At 44.0% G+C, this 17,596-nt stretch overlaps 1 protein-coding gene across 1 annotated transcript; it reads left to right on the top strand.

Moving 5' to 3' along the window:
- Positions 1–3,364: 3,364 nt before the first annotated feature.
- LOC124970654 (guanine nucleotide exchange factor MSS4-like) lies at positions 3,365–3,701 on the top strand. Its single transcript, XM_047534155.1, has 2 exons — positions 3,365–3,449; positions 3,535–3,701. Exons 1-2 carry the CDS (start codon positions 3,365–3,367, stop codon positions 3,699–3,701), a joined length of 252 nt encoding a protein of 83 aa, XP_047390111.1.
- The last annotated feature ends 13,895 nt before the right edge of the window (positions 3,702–17,596 follow it).

Raw genomic sequence — 17,596 nt, forward strand, 5'->3', positions numbered from 1 at the left:
ACGCTCTTCATACGAGAGGGGTCGTGTCGGGTCTGGCCATGCAGGCTCCAGTCTCTTACAACATGGAGTCGCCCAGCTCTCCTTTGTTTATAACATAGAGGTAAAGGGGGCCAGGACCAGGAGGAGCTTCTTCTGTGATGGCCAGGATAGGGTGGAATTAGGGAAGCCACTCTCTTAGGGGGAAAATTCCAGAAGGAGGCAGGGAACCACTCCCACGCAGCGCCACATGCTACCCGGCGGTTCCTGGAAGCCAGGCCTGTGCGTTCCATGGCTCAACCTAGTCTGATTCTGCCAAATAAGGACGGCTTCCCACCACTTACTATACCTACCGAACTGTGCCAGGGAGTGACAGCTGGACAAACTATCCCCAAATTCACATTCCTACAGCCTCTTTTAACTGATGATCTTTATTGCTTAGGGAGGAAGAAGAGAGGCAGTAACTGTAAACACTGGGAAGAGATGTCCTGCATGGAGTGCTTCACCCCTAGGACACACACTGTTGACACGATGGTGACCTAGAAAGAGGAAGTCAGGGATTATATATTGAAGACTTCCCAGTTAATGTCCCAGCCAGAAATGGCTTAAGAGATTAGACTCTGAGCTCCGTAAGGACCCGTGCCTGACCCGTGACTTCTCGACTCCCTGGCAGGCTCTATTTATTGACTTGAAAGTGACTCAAGTGCTGTTGAAAGGTTCTGCTCTGTGTAAGGGGACCTCAGGTTCCTGCCGGTGGCTTCCCAGGCCAGCACAGAAGGATGCACTTCCTGTTTGTGAGGATCTGAGGCCCACAGTACGGCATGTGGCAGGGGGTAGACGTGGCCCCCTTGTGCCCAAAGCAAGACAGGGACATTAGAAATTCACGTGGTCCCAGGCAGGAGTCTCAGTCCTACAGTCGCTAGTTCTGAGGCACAATGGCTGGATTTTGACTGTGGAGGGCTGCAGTTTGGATCTTGCATGTCCTTCAAAGGCCCAGGCATGTGTCGAAGGCTTAGTCCTTGGCGGGGCACTGTTGGGAAGTGGCGGGGTGTGGTGGCAGAGCTGGTTATTGGGGATATGCCCTGCAAGTGGTGAATGAGAACCGCCCCTGCTCCACCTTTCTCTTTTGCTTCCTGGCCACCATGATGTGAGCGGCTTGGCTCTGCCTCGCGTACCCGGCCATTGTGTGCTGTCTCAAAACAGGTTCAAGAGCAACAGGGCCAGCCAGTCTCAGACTGGGGCCTCTGGAACCGTGAGTCAAAATAACCCTCTTCTCTGTATAAGTTGATTTCAGGGATTTGTTAAGTGATGGAAAAGCAACAAGCATCATGTGAACTCCCTTCTGCTTGGATGTCTGAGCAGGTCTGGTAGAATATGAAGTACAACCATCTTGGGCTCCAGTTCCTGCCACAGAGCACCAAAAACCCTAGGAATTTCCGGAGTGACAGTATCTCCTGTTATCCATCATACCTGAGTTTGTGTTACTGAGGTGACTTTACCCTCATTGCCCGAAAGACAAGGACAGTCCCTTCTCCAAGAATGCTACTGGTGGGAAACTGCTATTTGGTACTCTAGCTTCATTAATGGCTAAAGTGAGGGGTTCTGTCCTTATAAATTTCTGTCACAAGGGGCTAAAAGTCACTCATAATGCTTTAAACTATGTTGGGCCATTTAGGGCTTTTGTTTTAAATTAGAGCAGCATAATTATACATGTAGTTCATTTTGGCAAAATCATACATGCAAGGAATAATTTTAATCCTGATTCCCCTCCCCACACTTTTCTTCCCCTCCACCCTCCCCTATTCTCCCTCCTCTACTAAAGTTCCTTCTTTTTTTATGTATTTTTTATTTTTATTTTTACAGACTGCATTTTGATTCATTATACATAAATGGGGTTCAACTTTTCATTTCTATGCTTGTACACAATGTAGATGACACCATTCATGTAATCATATATATACATAGGGTAATACTGTCTGTCTCAGTCTACTATCTTTCCTTCCCCTACCCCCTCCCATCCCATTTTCCTCTACACCATCCAAAGTTCCTCCATTCTTCTCTTGACCCCCCAGCCACCCAACCCCCATTATGTATCATCATGTACTTATCAGAGAAAACATTCAGTCTTTGGTTTTTTTGGACTTGGTTTATCTCACTTAGCATGATATTCTCCAACTCCATCCATTTACCAGAAAATGCCATAATTTTATTCTTCTTTATGACTGAGTAACATTCCATTGTGTATATATACAATGAGGGGGCCACGTTTACCCCCTGCCCCATGCCGTACTGTGGGCCTCAGTTTCTTTATCCATTAATCAATTGAAGGGCATCTAGGTTGGTTCCATAATCTAGCTATTGTGAACTGAGCTGCTGTGAACATTGATGTGGCTGCATCACTATAGTATGCTGATTTTAAGTCCTTAGGGTATAAACCGAGGAGTGGAATAGCTGGGTCAAATGGTGGGTCCATTCCAAGTTTTCTGAGGAATCTCCATACTGCTTTCCAGAGTGGCTGCACCAATTTGCAACTCCACCAGCGATGTACAATGTACGCATCTGCTCCAACACTTATTATTGCTTGTGTTCTTGATAACAGTCATTCTAATTGGAGTGAGATGAAATCTTAGGATGGTTTTAATTTGCATTTCTCTAATTACTAGAGATGATGAGCACTTTTTCATATATTTGTTGATCACCTGTATATCTTCTTCTGTGAAGTATCTGCCCAGTTCCTTAGCCCATTTATTGATTGGGTTCTTTGTATTTTTAGTGTAAAGCTTTTTAGTTTGAATCCATCCCATTTATTGATTCTCGCTTTTATTTCTTGCACTCTGGGGGTCTTGTTAAGGAAGTCTGGTCCTAAGCCAACATGATGAAAAATTGGGCCTACTTTTTCTTTTATTTGGTGAAGTGTCTCAGATCTAATACCTAGGTCCTTGATCCATTTTGAGTTGATAAACTTCATTTTTTCTACATATGCACACATACATAAAGGTGAAGTCCCCTGTGGTTCCTTTACATATGAATATTACTTGACTTCTTAGAGTCATTCCATGTATCTTCCCCTTTCCCTCCTTCCCTCCGGTTCCCCTTCTTCTACCCCACTGATCCTCCCTGTATCTTTATGATACCCAACCCCTCCCCAACCATCTTCTTTCCTTTGTTTTGCTCTGTCTCCCACAGATGAGAAGACAACATTTGACCCCTGCTTTTCTGAATCTGGTTTATTTCATTTAGCATGTTTTTCTCCATTTCCATCTCTTTATTTACTGGCAAGTGCCATTGTTTCATTCTTCTTTATGGCTGAGTAGAACTCCATTCTGTGGAGTCGTGAGCCAGAGAGCAGAGGGCGGTCGTGCCTGGGGAGGCTGTGGCGGTAGCAGCGATGGAGTCAACTAGAAAGCGGAAGGCGGGGCTGCGCCAGCCTGGTGGCTCTCGCGTGCTGCAGCCAGGGGCCGCCCTCTTCTCCCGTGGGCAGTTTTCCTTCCCTCCAGGAGGAAGAAGCCAGCTCTGGCCGATGGCAGCAATCCCGAAGGCGCCCTCCTCCAGGAGCAGGGTTGGTTGATGACGTGCTCATCTTTGAGGACGTGGGCTTCCCCAAGGGCGTGGGTGACATCAAATTTCTGGTCTGCGCCGACTGTGAAATTGGACCCATTGGCTGGCATTGCCTCGATGACAAGGACAGTTTCTGTGTGGCCTTGGAATGGGTTTCCCAGGAGTAACTGAGGGGACGGGGGCTCAGATCCACCCCCAACTATAAAAGCTCTCCCCACGAGAACTGGCATCTGCCCGGTGTAACTGCCCTGCTGCCTTCTCTGTGCGACACCCAGGACGAGCCCTGCCACCTACAGGGGAGCATGCGGGGCCAGCCCTGCTCCCCGCACGCCTCCCTGCACGCCTCTTGCTTGGTCCACTGTGCATAACGTGCTGATCCCTTTTTCCCCTAGATTCAGGACACTGTCACACCTTCACACATCTAGTCTCATGCCTGGTGCTCTGCAGAGGCTCCATTTTACCCAGGTCTTGCTTTTTTTTTTTTTTCTTGTATTCACCGTTTTAGCCATGACACATGACAAAAGATGCTCCTGTGCCGATAGTGGAAACTCCACCTTTTTCTCTCCCTCAAGAAAGCAAACCTGTATTGGAGACAGACTGTTCGGGGGCTAACCTTGTTAGCTACAGTCATTTATTCTTTCTTAAAAGCAAAAGGTTTATGAACTTCAGTATTTAAGCCACTAATGAGAAACACATTACTTTGGATACATCTCTAATACCATGTTTGAGACCCTTTACTCTGGGTTGATACTGACATTTTATGCAAAGATGCATGTGGTCCCTCTTCCCTTTGAATCTTAACGTGGTTTCTTTTATTAGCACCTCGTGTCTACAGCCTATACATCAGCATCAGACTGTCAGCTCCGTCTGGCAGCCACCCAAGGGGAACAAACCCTGGCTGTTAACTAGGCAATCCTGGAGAGTGGAGGGTATGGGATATGTAAGGGAAAGGCCTTTGCCTTTCTCCTCTGGCCAGCTAACTTTCTTCCATTGTTTTTAGGAGACTTGTATAATAGTATCATCATTTTACTGGACATACTAGACCATGGTCCTCAGAATTTTGATTTCATCTAATCTCCCTACCAATCCAGAATACAGACTTCTCCCACTAAACACACACACACAAAACTCCATCGTGTGTGTGTGTGTGTGTGTATATATATATATATATATATATTTTTTTTTTTTTTTTTTTTTTTTTTTTTGCACCAGGGACTGAACCCAGGGGCACTTAACCACTGAGCCATATCCCCACCTCTTTAAAAAAAAAAAAATATATACATATATATATATATATATTTTTTTTTTTTTTAACTTAGTGACAGGGTCTTGCTAAGTTGCTGAGGCTGACTTTGAACTTGTGATCCTCCTGCCTCAGGCTCCTGAGCCACCATGCCCAGTTATATCATATTTTCTTAATCCATTCACCTACTTACAGGCATCTGGGCTGATTCCATAATTTGGCTATTGTGGATTGTGCTGCTATAAACATTAAGGTGGCTGAATCACTGCAACACGCTAAGTTGAGATATTTGGGGTGAATACTGAGGTGTGGACAGCTGGGTCACAGGGTGCTTTTGACAGTGGTTGTACTAATCTGTAGTCGCACCAACAATGGAAAAGTGTACTTTCCCCCACATGCTCATCAGCCTTCATGATTATGTGTGTTCTTGATAACTGCCATTCTAACTGGAATTGAGATGTAATCTTCCTGTAGTTTTGATTTGCATTTCCCTAATTGCTAGAAGATCTGAACATTTTTTGTTTTTGGTATATTTCTTGGTTATTTGTGTTTCTTCTTTTGAGAAGTTTCTGTTTAGTTCTTTTGTCCATTTATTGATTGGGCTATTTGGGTTTTGTTGTTGTTGTTGGTTCTGGGGTTTGAATCCAGGGGTGCTTAACCATTGACCCACATCCCCAGCCCTTTCTTATATTTTACCTAGAGACAGGGTCTCCATGAGTTGCTTAGCACCTCGCTGCTGAGGTTGGCTTTGAACGTGAGATCCTCCTACCTCAGCCTCCCGAGCAAGCTATTTGTTTTTCTGCACTGAGTTTTTTAGTTTTTTATATATTCTGGATATTAATCCTCTGTCAGAGGAGCAGCTAGCCAAGATCTTCTCCCATTCTGTAGTCTCTCCCTTCACTCTCTTAATCATTTTCTTTGCTGTGCAGAAGTTTTTTAATGATTCTTGATGGCATCCCACTTATTGATTCTTGGTTTTATTTCTTAAGCTTGAGGTGTCTTGTTGAGGAAGTTGGCACCTGCACCTGTCTGATGGAGTGTAGAATTTGGTGCTTTTTTGATATTTCAAAATTGGTTTATTTATTTGTGTTCAGTTAGAAAAAAGGTTACAAAAGCTAAACAAATTAAATGTAAAACACAACTAGTATTCTGGGGTCACTAAGCTTAATGATGAACCACTATTGCTTGTGTTACACAAATTTGCAGTTATCTCAAAAAAATACTTTGGGGTTTCTTTCTTTCTTTCTTTTTTGGTACTGGGGATTGAACCCAAAGATGCTTTACCACTGAGTTATATCCCCAGTCCTTTTTTTGGGGGGGGGTGAGGGGGGTACCAGGGATTGAACTCAGGGACACTCAACCACAGAGTCACATCCCCAGCCCTATCTTGTATTTTACCTACAGACAGGTTCTCACTGAGTTGCTTAGTGCCTTGCTTTTGCTGACACTGGCTTTGAACTCCAGATCCTCCTGCCTCAGCCTCCTGAGCAGCTGGGATTACAGGTGGTGTGCCACCACACCCAGCTTCCCCAGTTCTTTCTAATTTTTTTATTTTGAGACAGGGTCTCACTAAGTTGCATAAAGCTTCACTAAGTTGCTGAGGCTGGCTTTGAACTTGTGATCCTCCAACTTTAGCCGCTATGATTACAGGCACCAGCTCTGGGGCTTCTGAGCATGTGCTTTCTCCAGCTTCTTTTACTCCCTCTAGTTCCCTTCAACGCCCCTCCCCCATCACTTCACTTTCCTTCCTCCCACGCTCCCTTTCTCCCTCTCACTGAGCCTCCTTTCTATACTGAAGTTGAGCCCCCTCAAAAATCTAGCTCTGATACCCCACCTATTTTAATGGCCCCTTTTAAAAGTAAGACTAATAAAGATAATAATAAAACTGTTACTTATGGACAAAGGCTGAATTACATACTATTGCTGAAGATGTTCCCAATGTTAAGGAAGACTCAATTGAATTTTTCTGACAATTTGATCTTGGCCTTTCACATTTATAACAATTAAGTTGATCCACCTATCTGTGGAAGATGTTTTGGCTAAGGAATAGATTGCAGTGGCAAATTTAGATGACCCCATTGGGGATTTCTCTAAAGTGGGTGAAAGAGGCCAGGCAAAAACTCAAAAATTAGCACCACTTCATAAACAAATGCCAATTCTATTTCCCAAATGCATGGACTGGTGTATTAGCCAGCAGTACATTCAGCAGCCAGACGAATTTATTTATGATTATTATGCTTGTTTTGAGAAAATTTTTAAAAAATCTGGCATTAAACACCTGACACAAAATATGCTCTTTTACTTCTGTTGTTGAGACAATCTTCAGGATGACAAGTACTTCAGATAAACGATACTCCCTGTCCTGAATGTTTAAAGAGGTTCCATTAACCGGGGACATAGCTTACCTAGTATGCGCAAGGCCCTGGGTTCCATCTCCAGCATTGAAATTAAAAAAAAAAAAAAAAAAAAAAAAAAAAAAAAAAAAAAAAAGACCTAGACTTTTCTTGCTGAACAGTGTTCAAAACTCTAGCTCAAGAAAACCACAGAAGGGCTGGGACTGTAATTCACGGACAGGGTACTGGCCTGGGTTCGATTCCCAGCTTCATAAAGACAAAACTAGTTATGGGCACTTGAATTCGGGTTGCTCAGTTTATGAGCTTTCACATTAAACTATTACCACTAAACCAAATTCCTCAAACTCCTTCAGTTCTCCCAAAGACATGAGTTACTCCCCCCAAACAAACAAAAAACTAAAAATCCTGGTCATTTTTAAACAACTATAAAAAGTATTGCATGTACGTTGGCAACAACAGCAGGGCTTTAATAAACTCCACATCCTTAACAGCAGCCCTCGGTAGGCTTGCGCTGAGAAATCACATTTTCCCGATGTTTACAGCAATCTTTCTAGGGCTACAGATTTGATAAACAGAAACGAGGTTATTAAAGCCCTGGTTGACACAAGAGCTACCTTTTCTGTCCTCACCCCTATCAGCTTCTCAATTCCTCTTCATTGGAGTCAAGAACTCCATGGCAGGGCTCTCAAACCAGCCATTAATCCCAACCCATTCTGTTTCACCTGGGACCTAGGTAGGAATTTTACCAATTCCTAATAGTTCCTTCTATACCTATACATCTGTTGGGAAGAGATTTTCTTTCTTTTCTTTTCTTTCTTTCTTTCTTTGTTGGTACTGGGGATTGGACCCAGAGGCACTCAACCACTGATCCGCATCCTCAGGTTTTTTTTTTTTTTTTTTTTTGTATTTTATTTAGAGACAGGGTCTGAGTTGCTTCAGGCCTCGCTAAGTTGCTGAGGCTGGCTTTGAACTCTTGATCTTCCTGCCTCAGCCTCCTGAGCTACTGGGATTACAGGCATGTGCCACTGTAACTGGCTTAGAAAAACAAGTCTTAAAAGAATTAAGGTCTCGCCTGGCGTGGTGGCTTAACCTTCTTTTAGTTGTATTTGAATGACTGTTATTAATATGTATCATTATTGACTTGTATGTCTCCTCCCTAGTGGAAGCCTTCCCCCTGCACAGGACCATAGCCATGGCAGGCAGTAAAATGCTACTTTTAAAAGATTATCGTTGGGCGCAGTGGCACACACCAGCAATCCCAGCAGCTCCTGAGGTAGGAGGATCGGGAGTTCAAAGCCAGCCTAAGCAATGGCGAGGCACTAAGCAACTCAGTGAGAACCTGTCTCTAAATGAAATAACAAAATAGGGCTGGGGATGTGGCTCAGTGGTTGAGTGCCCCTGAGTCCAATCTCTGGTACCTTAAAAATTAAAAAAAAAAAAAAAGATTATCATTTTGTGGGGAGTACCTCTGAGCTGCATAATGACAGATCATCTATTTTGTTAGACAAGTAAGTGTTCAGTTTGCAAAATCTGGCCCATATTCCAACGTTTCCATTGTGCCTGCCAGCTTCATCCTCAGGATCGATGGAAGATACTGATGAAATCCTAAAAACTCAATTAGCTAAACTACTGGAAACCTTTGTCTTGGAGTAAGGCTCTGCCCCTGGTGCAACTGAACCTTAGACCTACTGCTTCAGGTAAAGGTGAATTGTCACTGTTGAAAATCATCAGCAGCAGATCTCTAGACATGTTTTTTTTTTTTTTTTTTTTTTTTTTTTTTTGCGGTGCTGGGGATTGAACCCAGGGCCTTGTGCTTGCAAGGCAAGCACTCTACCAACTGAGCTATCTCCCCAGCCCTCAGCAGATCTCTGAGACCAGATCAAGGACTCCATAAACCTCCTATCCAAAAAGAACTCTCCTTACTTAATGTCAAGAATTTGCAAAAGCCAAGCTGGTATTGTGGCTCAGTGGTGGAGTGCTTGCCTAGCATGCATGAGGCCCTGGGTTTGATTCTCAGCTCCACACACAAAACTAAATAAAATAAAGTTTTAAAAAAAGGTAAAATTCTTTATTAATAAAAAAAAAGAATGAACAAAAGCCCTTAAAATAAGTTCACAACTTATAGAACAATCTTGTCACACTAGCAAACAATCTTCAACCTGGCAATTATTGTGCTAGAAACCCCATCTTCATAAGAGCACTTTCCAATCTCATTAAAAGGCTATTATTAACTCACTTTAAGCTGCTAAACTTAAAGACATTGGCTCAGTTTTGTGTTTCTCACTTAAAGGTAAGTTACTCTACCTAAATAGTCTACTGACATCCCTGGAGACCTCAAATTAAAATCACTGGTCACCCAGAAAACAACTCACACCAGTCCTGGAAAAATAAAGCAGATGGCACTGGATATAGTCAGCTCTCCCAGAATTTGGGAACTGGGCTTTAAATTATTTTTACAACTTACCTAATGCTGACAATACTTGCTCTTTTCTTTATATATTTTCTATATGATCCCACACATTGTGTAACCATTTCCCCTGCCAAAACGCTGATTCCAAGATGGACTGGGTGTAACCACTCACTCTTACTGGGTCACCTCTGATGAAGAATATCAAGGTATTGCCTAGCCCTGCTTCTGAATGTCTCATTGTCAGTCTTTTTTTTTTGGGGGGGGGAGTGGGGGGGGCACCAGGGATTGAACCCAGGGGACACTTATCCACTGAGCCAAATCTAGCCTCTCTTTCTTACTCTTATGTGGCCTCAAGTTCTCCATCCACAGTCACCTCTTTGCTTCCTCCCTCCCTGGATGACTTTCTGGGAATGAGCCTTTCTAGTTCCAAGGGACAAGACCTATGAAAATCAACACACAATCCAAAGATTGATCTTGATGGTTTTCTTTGAAAAGATCATGATCAAAGTGGAGTGGGGGGAGCATGCAAAAATTAAAGGAAAACTATGATGAAATCACTGAAAGAGCTTTTCAAGAAAGAGTGGGGAGGCCATCAAAGGAGGACTTATCCATGGTTTGACTACTGCCAAGGAATGTGACCTTTGGTCACCTTCACCCTTTGACCATAGGCATCTAGGATGACTGGAAAGACCAATGGCATTGTGTCCTGAGATTCAAGATGCACATCAAGTTGTTATCAGGGGCCTGGGGGTATAGCTCAGTAGTAGAGTGCTTGTTCAGCACGCACAAGGCCCTGGGTTCCATTCCCAGCCAAAAACACACACACACACACACACACACACACACACACGTTATTCAACTTTTGTTTTATGGACATTCCATTCTGCTTCAAAATTCTTTTCTTTTTGGCTAACAGTTACGATCCCAGTTCCTTCTCAACATGAGCTCCCTGCTTCCTGCCTTGTTCACTGATTCAGAGTTGTCTGAACTTGTGTCTCCCAAATTGCAATTCCTAAGACCTCCCCAAATTAAACCCTTTGCTTTTACCATTTCTGAGTTTGGACTGATTAGTAAAAATAAGCATTTCCCTGACTTCTCTGAGTCATTCCAGCAAACAGTGAATCTGAGGCCAGGGTCATGGGGACTGCTGACTTACAGTCATTTGGCCATAAATATGGGAGGCCCAGGCATGCGAATGGCATCTGAAGTGGGGCAGCCTTGTGGGACTGGGCCTTTACTTTGTGGGATTTGACGCTGACTTCAGGTAGATGGTATTGGAAATAAAGTGAATGGCAGGACATCCTGCGGTGACAGATAATTGGCTGGTGTGGGGGAGTTCAGAGTGTTCTGTATCAAACTGTAGAGAAGCAGGTGTTGTTAAAGACAAGCCTTGCTCTCTCAAACTCCCAACCCCCAAGATAAGGACAGAGGAGCCCTGGGTGTTGGCCAACTGATTCTCAAGTCTATGACTTCAGACCTGCAGTCAATGACGAAAAGGGTAGTTAGGAACTCATTCCACTGGTGGCAGCAGCACCCTGCATCCAGGATCCAGAAGTGAGTGGAGACAGTGGCAATGGGGCCATGCCAATGGCCCCAGTGCCACGTCATGATCCGGCTGCTGCCCTGCAAGCCTGGAGCTGTGGTTTTCCCTCTCGGCTGCCCTTGGCTCCTGTGTCCTGACCTGGCTTTTCGACCTTCTGTGGATTCCACAAGTCCCACGACATCCGGTACCACAGATTCCCTTTCAGCTTTGGTTGGCAACCTATGAGCTCTGACTAGCCGTGTGAACCTGGGCAAACTACCTTCTCCCTCTGTAGGTAAAGTCAACTGGGGCTAATAACAGTTACTGAGTCTGCCTACATATGGGGTGAGCTCCTCTTTCTCCATGCGAAGCTCCTTCGAAAGATTTGGTAACATTGGCTAAACGTTTTGTTGAGGTGCTGAGGATTGAACCCAGAGCCCTGAACATGCTAGGCAAGCGCTCTACCCGTGAGCTACAGCCCCAGCCCCCTGGCTCAACTTTCTGAGAATGAAATGGATGTCTTCTTATAACTAATAATTTGGTTTTATATAAATATTTTGAATTACATTATGTATGAAATACTATTTTTAGATAATTTTTTTTCACTCTCACTTTTCTAGAAATAACTTTCTGGGGCTTCTATTCATTCTTGATGGTGTCACCACAGGACCCTCCAGGGCACATCATCTTGTCAGTTCTCTGGGTTGGTCAAGATGTGGCATTTTAAGAAATCAGGTGTGGTACTGGATTAGTCATCCCATTCACGTAAAATCAAGGTAGCTGCTTCTATCTTGTCCTTTTTAGGGGAAAAAAAGAAAAACTTTCTTAGTTGTAAAATATAATACAAAATAAAATGGAAGAGATAGGAATGTTGTGAATCAATCATTATAAAGTTAAACTTAAGTAATCATCACCCATGACAAGAACTGGAACACCCCCATGCCTAAATGTCCCCTTGGTGCCCCAAAGGCATTCACATCCTAATTGCCATGGTAACATTATGGTAATCACTTCCTTGCCTTAATCCTTATTTTTTTTTCCTTTTGTACTGGGGATGGAATCCAGGGGTACCTTACAACTGAGCTACATCCCCAGGTTTTAGTGTTTATTTGCTCAGGGTCTTGCTAAATTGCTGAAGCTGGCCTTGAATTTAGGTCCTCCTGCCTCAGCTTCCCAAGTCGATGGGAACAAGTTACAGGAGTGGGCCACCACGCTGCCTTCTCATTTTTATCATCAAGCACACATCGTCAAACATAATGAAGTTCTTTGGGATCACAAAGACTCTTTGGGGTCTGTTTCTTCGCTTAGCACACGTTAAGACTCATCCATGTTGTCACATCTAGTTGTACCCTATTCATTTAGTGTTACCAACAACATTCCACTGTAGGACTCCATCACCATTACCCATCAACCCCCTGGGGATGTACATGGGGGCTGTTAGGAACAGCGCTGCTAAGCACTCCCTGCATGTTCTCCGCTGTGTCTGTGGTCTAGGCCTCAGGGAGCGCCCATCTCCAGCTTTCTTGGTGATGTCACCGATTTCCCCAGGGACAACATTACCCTGCTTACTACTGAGGAGGAGCAGTTTTCCGTGTTTATTGGCTGTTTGTTTCTTCTGTTTTTCAGGTGCCTGTTTCTCTCTCTACTTGCCTGTGGGTCTTTCTCCTACTGACTGCAGTTCTTCCTATTTCTGGATCCTAGCCCTTTGTTGGTTGGGTGTTGCAAATACCTTCTCTCACTCTGTGGCTCACCTTTCCCCCCTCTTAATGGTGTCTTCATAAAGAAAAGTTCTTGATTTTATAGTTGAATGGATTTTTTTTCTTTGAGGTTAGTTCCTTTTGTGTCTTTTTTACTTTTTTTTTTTTTCCTTAAATCCTTCCTTATTTCAAGATCTTTAGGATATTTTCCTTTCTTTTTTGGTACTGGAGATTGAACCCAGGGCTTTGTACATGCTGGGCAAGTGCTCTACCACTGAGCTACACTCCCAGATCTTTTTATTTTTATTTTGAGACAGTGCCTCGCTAACTTGAGGACCTCCTGCTACAGCCTCCTGGGTAGCTGGGATTGCAGGTCATGACCGTGTAGAATACTTCCTTTATTATCTCTTACAAGGTGTTCTGTCCTTCTCATGTAGATCCATCCTAGAGGGGCCATGTGTTTAGGCTTAGGCCTCTGAGCCTACCACCTCATCCGGTTAGTATCCCTTTTTACTCTCAAAAGTGTCTGTAAAATTTCCTTAAGCTTTTCTTTTTGAAAAAATGTAGCATTTCTTTGCTTAATTCTGATCACTGTACATGACTGGTTTTTGAAGGTTTAGAGAAGCATAACCAAATACTACAGAAGTTCCCACCTGCTGGCTGGTGACATGGATCCTCAGTGCCCTGCCTGCCCAGGATGGCTGTGCGAGTCTCAGCAGAGCAGAGACCAGGAAGTGCCTCTTCAGGCCCTGTGGAGGGCAAATCCTGCCTGCAGCAACAGTTGGCAAAGTTCCATTTCCGTATTGGAAAGAGAGCTGATGGGCTCAGGATAGAAAAAAATTCACCTGGAGTAATGATCCTAAAACTCATTTGTGGGTTGAGGTGGTAGCTCAGTGGTAGAGTGCCTGCCAGCATGTGTAAGGCACTGGGTTCAATCCTCAGCACCATATAAAAATAAAATAAAGGTACTGTGTCCATCTACAACTAAAAAAATATTTTAAAAAATCCTCATTTATATAAATGATCACAGAACACAAATACAACAAAAAACCCTTTAGTTTCAATAACTGATGTGACAATTGTATTTCTGGAATCAAAATACACAGGTATGTTCCTTTTATTTATTTTTGCAGTGCTGGGGAATCAAACCCAGGGCCCCACTGTGCTAGACAAGTGCTCTACCATTCACCACACCCCAGCCCCGGGCATGCTCCTTTCACATACAGGCATAACATAGATTACTTGGGTTTCTGACAACCTGTGATTTTACCATCATTAGACACTCCTCAAACTGTTACCAACAAGTGGCAGTCATATGGTAGTCATGCATAGAGCAAGCACCAGCCCCTCCTAAATACAGAGGTGCATGTGCCTGCCAGCACATAAAGAGTTGGGATCTCAAATTAGGGTAGGAGTGCAAGTTTTATTTAGCTTCTTGGAAAGTAAGTGAAACCGGCTTTCCTTCTATTCCTGACCCTTGTACTTTACCATGGACCTTAATTAAAGAACTTTATGCACAGAACTCAAACCCCACGGTTGTATGTGGACTCTCCTGCCCTCTTGTACACTGCTCTCTCCCCACTGGACTTTTTTAACCCCAGATGAAAATATCTCTGGCCAGTGTGAAGAAACAACACTGCTAATGAGGAACATAACTCCCAGGAAGAATCTGGACATGTCTGTCAAAGGAAGGTTTGATTCAGCCATGCTTGCACGATTTGACGATCTGATCTGGCACAGTCCGGAGTTTTCCTCAGGCCTAAGGGACTTATCATTGACTTCTAGGTTTGGTTCATTGTTTATCTGTTTTAAGTTTTAGAGGTCTTAGGGTTCTATCTTGGGGCGGTTATTGTTTAGGTTTTTAGAAATAAAACATCACTTCACTGCAGGGCACTGCTGCTTGTGTTTTGATATGAGAATCTGGACATGGACATGAATTTCAGGTTTCACTTCCTTGCAGATGGTTTCCCCTGCCAGGGATTGGGGAGGGTGGAGAACAATTTAGCAGTTTCACTTAGCATGTTAATCATCACAAGGAAAAAAATAAATGTTGTACTTGATTTAATTAGCAGAGTGTAAAGGAAGGAGCTGGCCACTCCAGGTCCAAGTGGGGAGAAGAGGCAGACAAAGCCAAGAAGCAGGGTTGGCCAGGGTCCACTCAGGAGGACCAGGCTCACTGCCAGACATGTGACTAGCTTTACAAAGGAGGCATGACTGTAAGCAAAATTTAAGTAAAAACACTACTGGGAACCACTTGTGATTAACAGTGTACTCCGAGAAAGTAAGCTTTCACAGAAGAAAAGAATCTAATCATGGTGAACAAATGGGCCATCAGAAAGCGAAAGACCTACCCACTTCCACCTGCAGCTAATTGCCACACACATTGCTGGTGGAGGTGGGAGAGAACATGGAGACAGGGAGCCATGGACTGGCCAGTTCTGCTAATCTCTGCCCTTTCTCTAAGGTTCTTCCAACATTTTTCACTGCATGACCTGCTGGTTGGTTTTTCTGCAGGTCAGGGGGCACTGTATTCATTCCTTTGGTATAAATCCAGTACCTATTATGAGTTAGTCAATCATTAAGTCCTAGAAATTCCAATACATATGAAAACATCCCTCCCTCAAAAATCTCATAGCATAGTCAAGGAAAAAGGAGAGAAAACAAACAATTATAATACAACATATGAAGGGTCAGAATGGAGAATGTACAAAATCATGAGGGCATCAAAATGCAGGCCTACTTTCCCTCGGGGAAGAGTTGACCTTTGCTCTGAGACTTGAAGGCTGAATGAGAGTGGACAAGGGTGCATAGGACATCTGAGACAGTGGGGGCTGTGTGTAGGAAGCCTACACTGACAGAGCCGGGCAGGGTCAGTAGTAGCAAGTTCTGCTGAAGCTGGAGCCTCAAAGCTCAGGGGAATGGCAGACAAGAGGCTACCAAGGAAGGCCAGGCTAGTGGGCAAGATCCTGAGCTGATGGGCAACCATGCAGCAGGGTAGCAGTCCTCCCTCCCTGTCTCCAACACCACATACAGATGTAGTAAGTCTGTCATCCAGAACCCAGTCCTCTGTCTGTCCTGTGGAAGGATAATGAACCCTGTACTACTTCTCAAGTGTTTCTGGAACTCTCATTAAACAATGAGCAATGATGCAAATGGCCAAGTACCCTAAATCAAAATATGCAGAGGATATAATAATAATATGCTGGATGCCACATCCCTTCTCACTTCATCCTCCCCACAACCCAAAGAAGCAGGCAACAGTGTTAACTTACAGGCCAGGACTCAGGCTCAGAGCCTGAGCAACTCACACTGTGACAGAGCTGGGATTGGAACCCACTGGGTCTGGCCTGGAAAGAAGTGGCAAGGTGAAGACAGAGAGGAAACAAGAAATGAAAGAGATGAAATATAATAAAGCAAAAATAGGAATGAGGATTATTCTTTGTGGGTGAGGGCAGAAAAACACAGACCTCCCGACCATCAAAAGGGGCTAGATCTGCATAAACTGAAAAAACTGGGAGTAGAGGGGACAGGCGTTCCAGGTCTGCTTCATCAGACCCTAAATTCAAGGAGACTGCTATGGAACTGGCCCAGTACATGAGCACTGCAAGGAGTCATCAAGAGCCACTAATCAATGCTTCTTTTACTGAGGAAACTGAGACCAAAGAAGAAAAGTGGCTACGTAAGTGCACAGACAGCAGAATCCAGGTCTCTCTACCTCTACACGGTATTTCTGCAGTCTAGTGGTCACTCATTCTCTTTCTGCTAATAGTACCCCAAGTTTTCTCTGAGGAACCATGCCCTTTGCCTCTCTGAGCCCTCACACTTTGCGAGGGAGGCGAGGTAGAGGACTCTACCCACATTTCCAGACTAAGTCCACAAATACTAATCCCTTAGGTGTAAGAAAGGGTCAACGTTAGATGCAGCGCTCCACAAAGCCATCCAGGGTTAAGAGGAGGGTTATTCTTTTTCTTCCACTGGTGTTGACCTATCTGGGGCTTCCCAGTCATGACTGCTAGGGAAAAAGTCTACCTGCATTCTCAGAAAGAATGCAGACAGGAGGGGCTGGGGTTGTGGCTCAGTGGTAGAGAACTTGCCTAGCACATGTGAAGCATTGGGTTTGATCCTCAGTACTGCATAATAATAACTAAATGAAAAAAAAAAAGGTATTGTGTCCATCTACAACTTTAAAAAAGTTAAAAAAGAAAGGAATGCAGACAGGAAATGAAAATGTTCATCAGCTTTCCATTACTGCAACAAATACCTAAGAAAATTAATTTATAAAGAGAAAAGGGGAGCTGGGGTTGTGGCTCAGTGGTAGAGCGCTTGCCTAGCATGGGTGAGGCACTGGGTTCAATTCTCAGCACACATATAAATGATAAAGGTCCACTGACAACTAAAAATATATTAAAAAAAAAAAAAGGAAAAAAGTTTTGTTTTGGCTCACACTTTGGGAGGTTCAGGTTACTGGTCCTGTTGCTTTTGGGCCTGTGGTAAGGCAGTACATTATGGCAAGCAAGATGGTAAGTGAAAGAAAGGAAGAGGACAGGGCTGAGGTTCTATTACCCGCTTTCAGAGCAAACTGTCAATTATCTGATGACCTCTCACCAGGCCCCACCTCTTAAAAGTTTCCACCTCCCAACAGCCTCAAGCTGGAGACCAAGGCTTTAACACAAGGACCTTTGAGGGGCATTTCAGGTGCCAACTCTAGTACCGAGGAAACTAGTTTCAGGTGGCACTGTTTTAGCCACTGTGTCAGGCCGTGCATGGCTTTTCGCCAGACATCCCCTAGTTTTTCTCCCAGTCCAGCAGCGGATTCAAACACCCACGGTCCAACAC

Source organism: Sciurus carolinensis, chromosome 18 (genome assembly GCF_902686445.1).
Source record: "Sciurus carolinensis chromosome 18, mSciCar1.2, whole genome shotgun sequence".
NCBI classification, from domain to species: Eukaryota; Metazoa; Chordata; class Mammalia; order Rodentia; family Sciuridae; genus Sciurus; species Sciurus carolinensis.

What these genes read in the sequence shown, in the direction of transcription:
- LOC124970654 (XM_047534155.1), top strand. Translation starts at nt 3,365, where the DNA reads ATGGAGTCAACTAGAAAGCGGAAGGCGGGGCTGCGCCAGCCTGGTGGC. An exon ending in AGGGGCCGCCCTCTTCTCCC is followed by an intron (nt 3,450 to 3,534) that starts GTGGGCAGTTTT and finishes CTCCAGGAGCAG; the next exon opens with GGTTGGTTGATGACGTGCTC.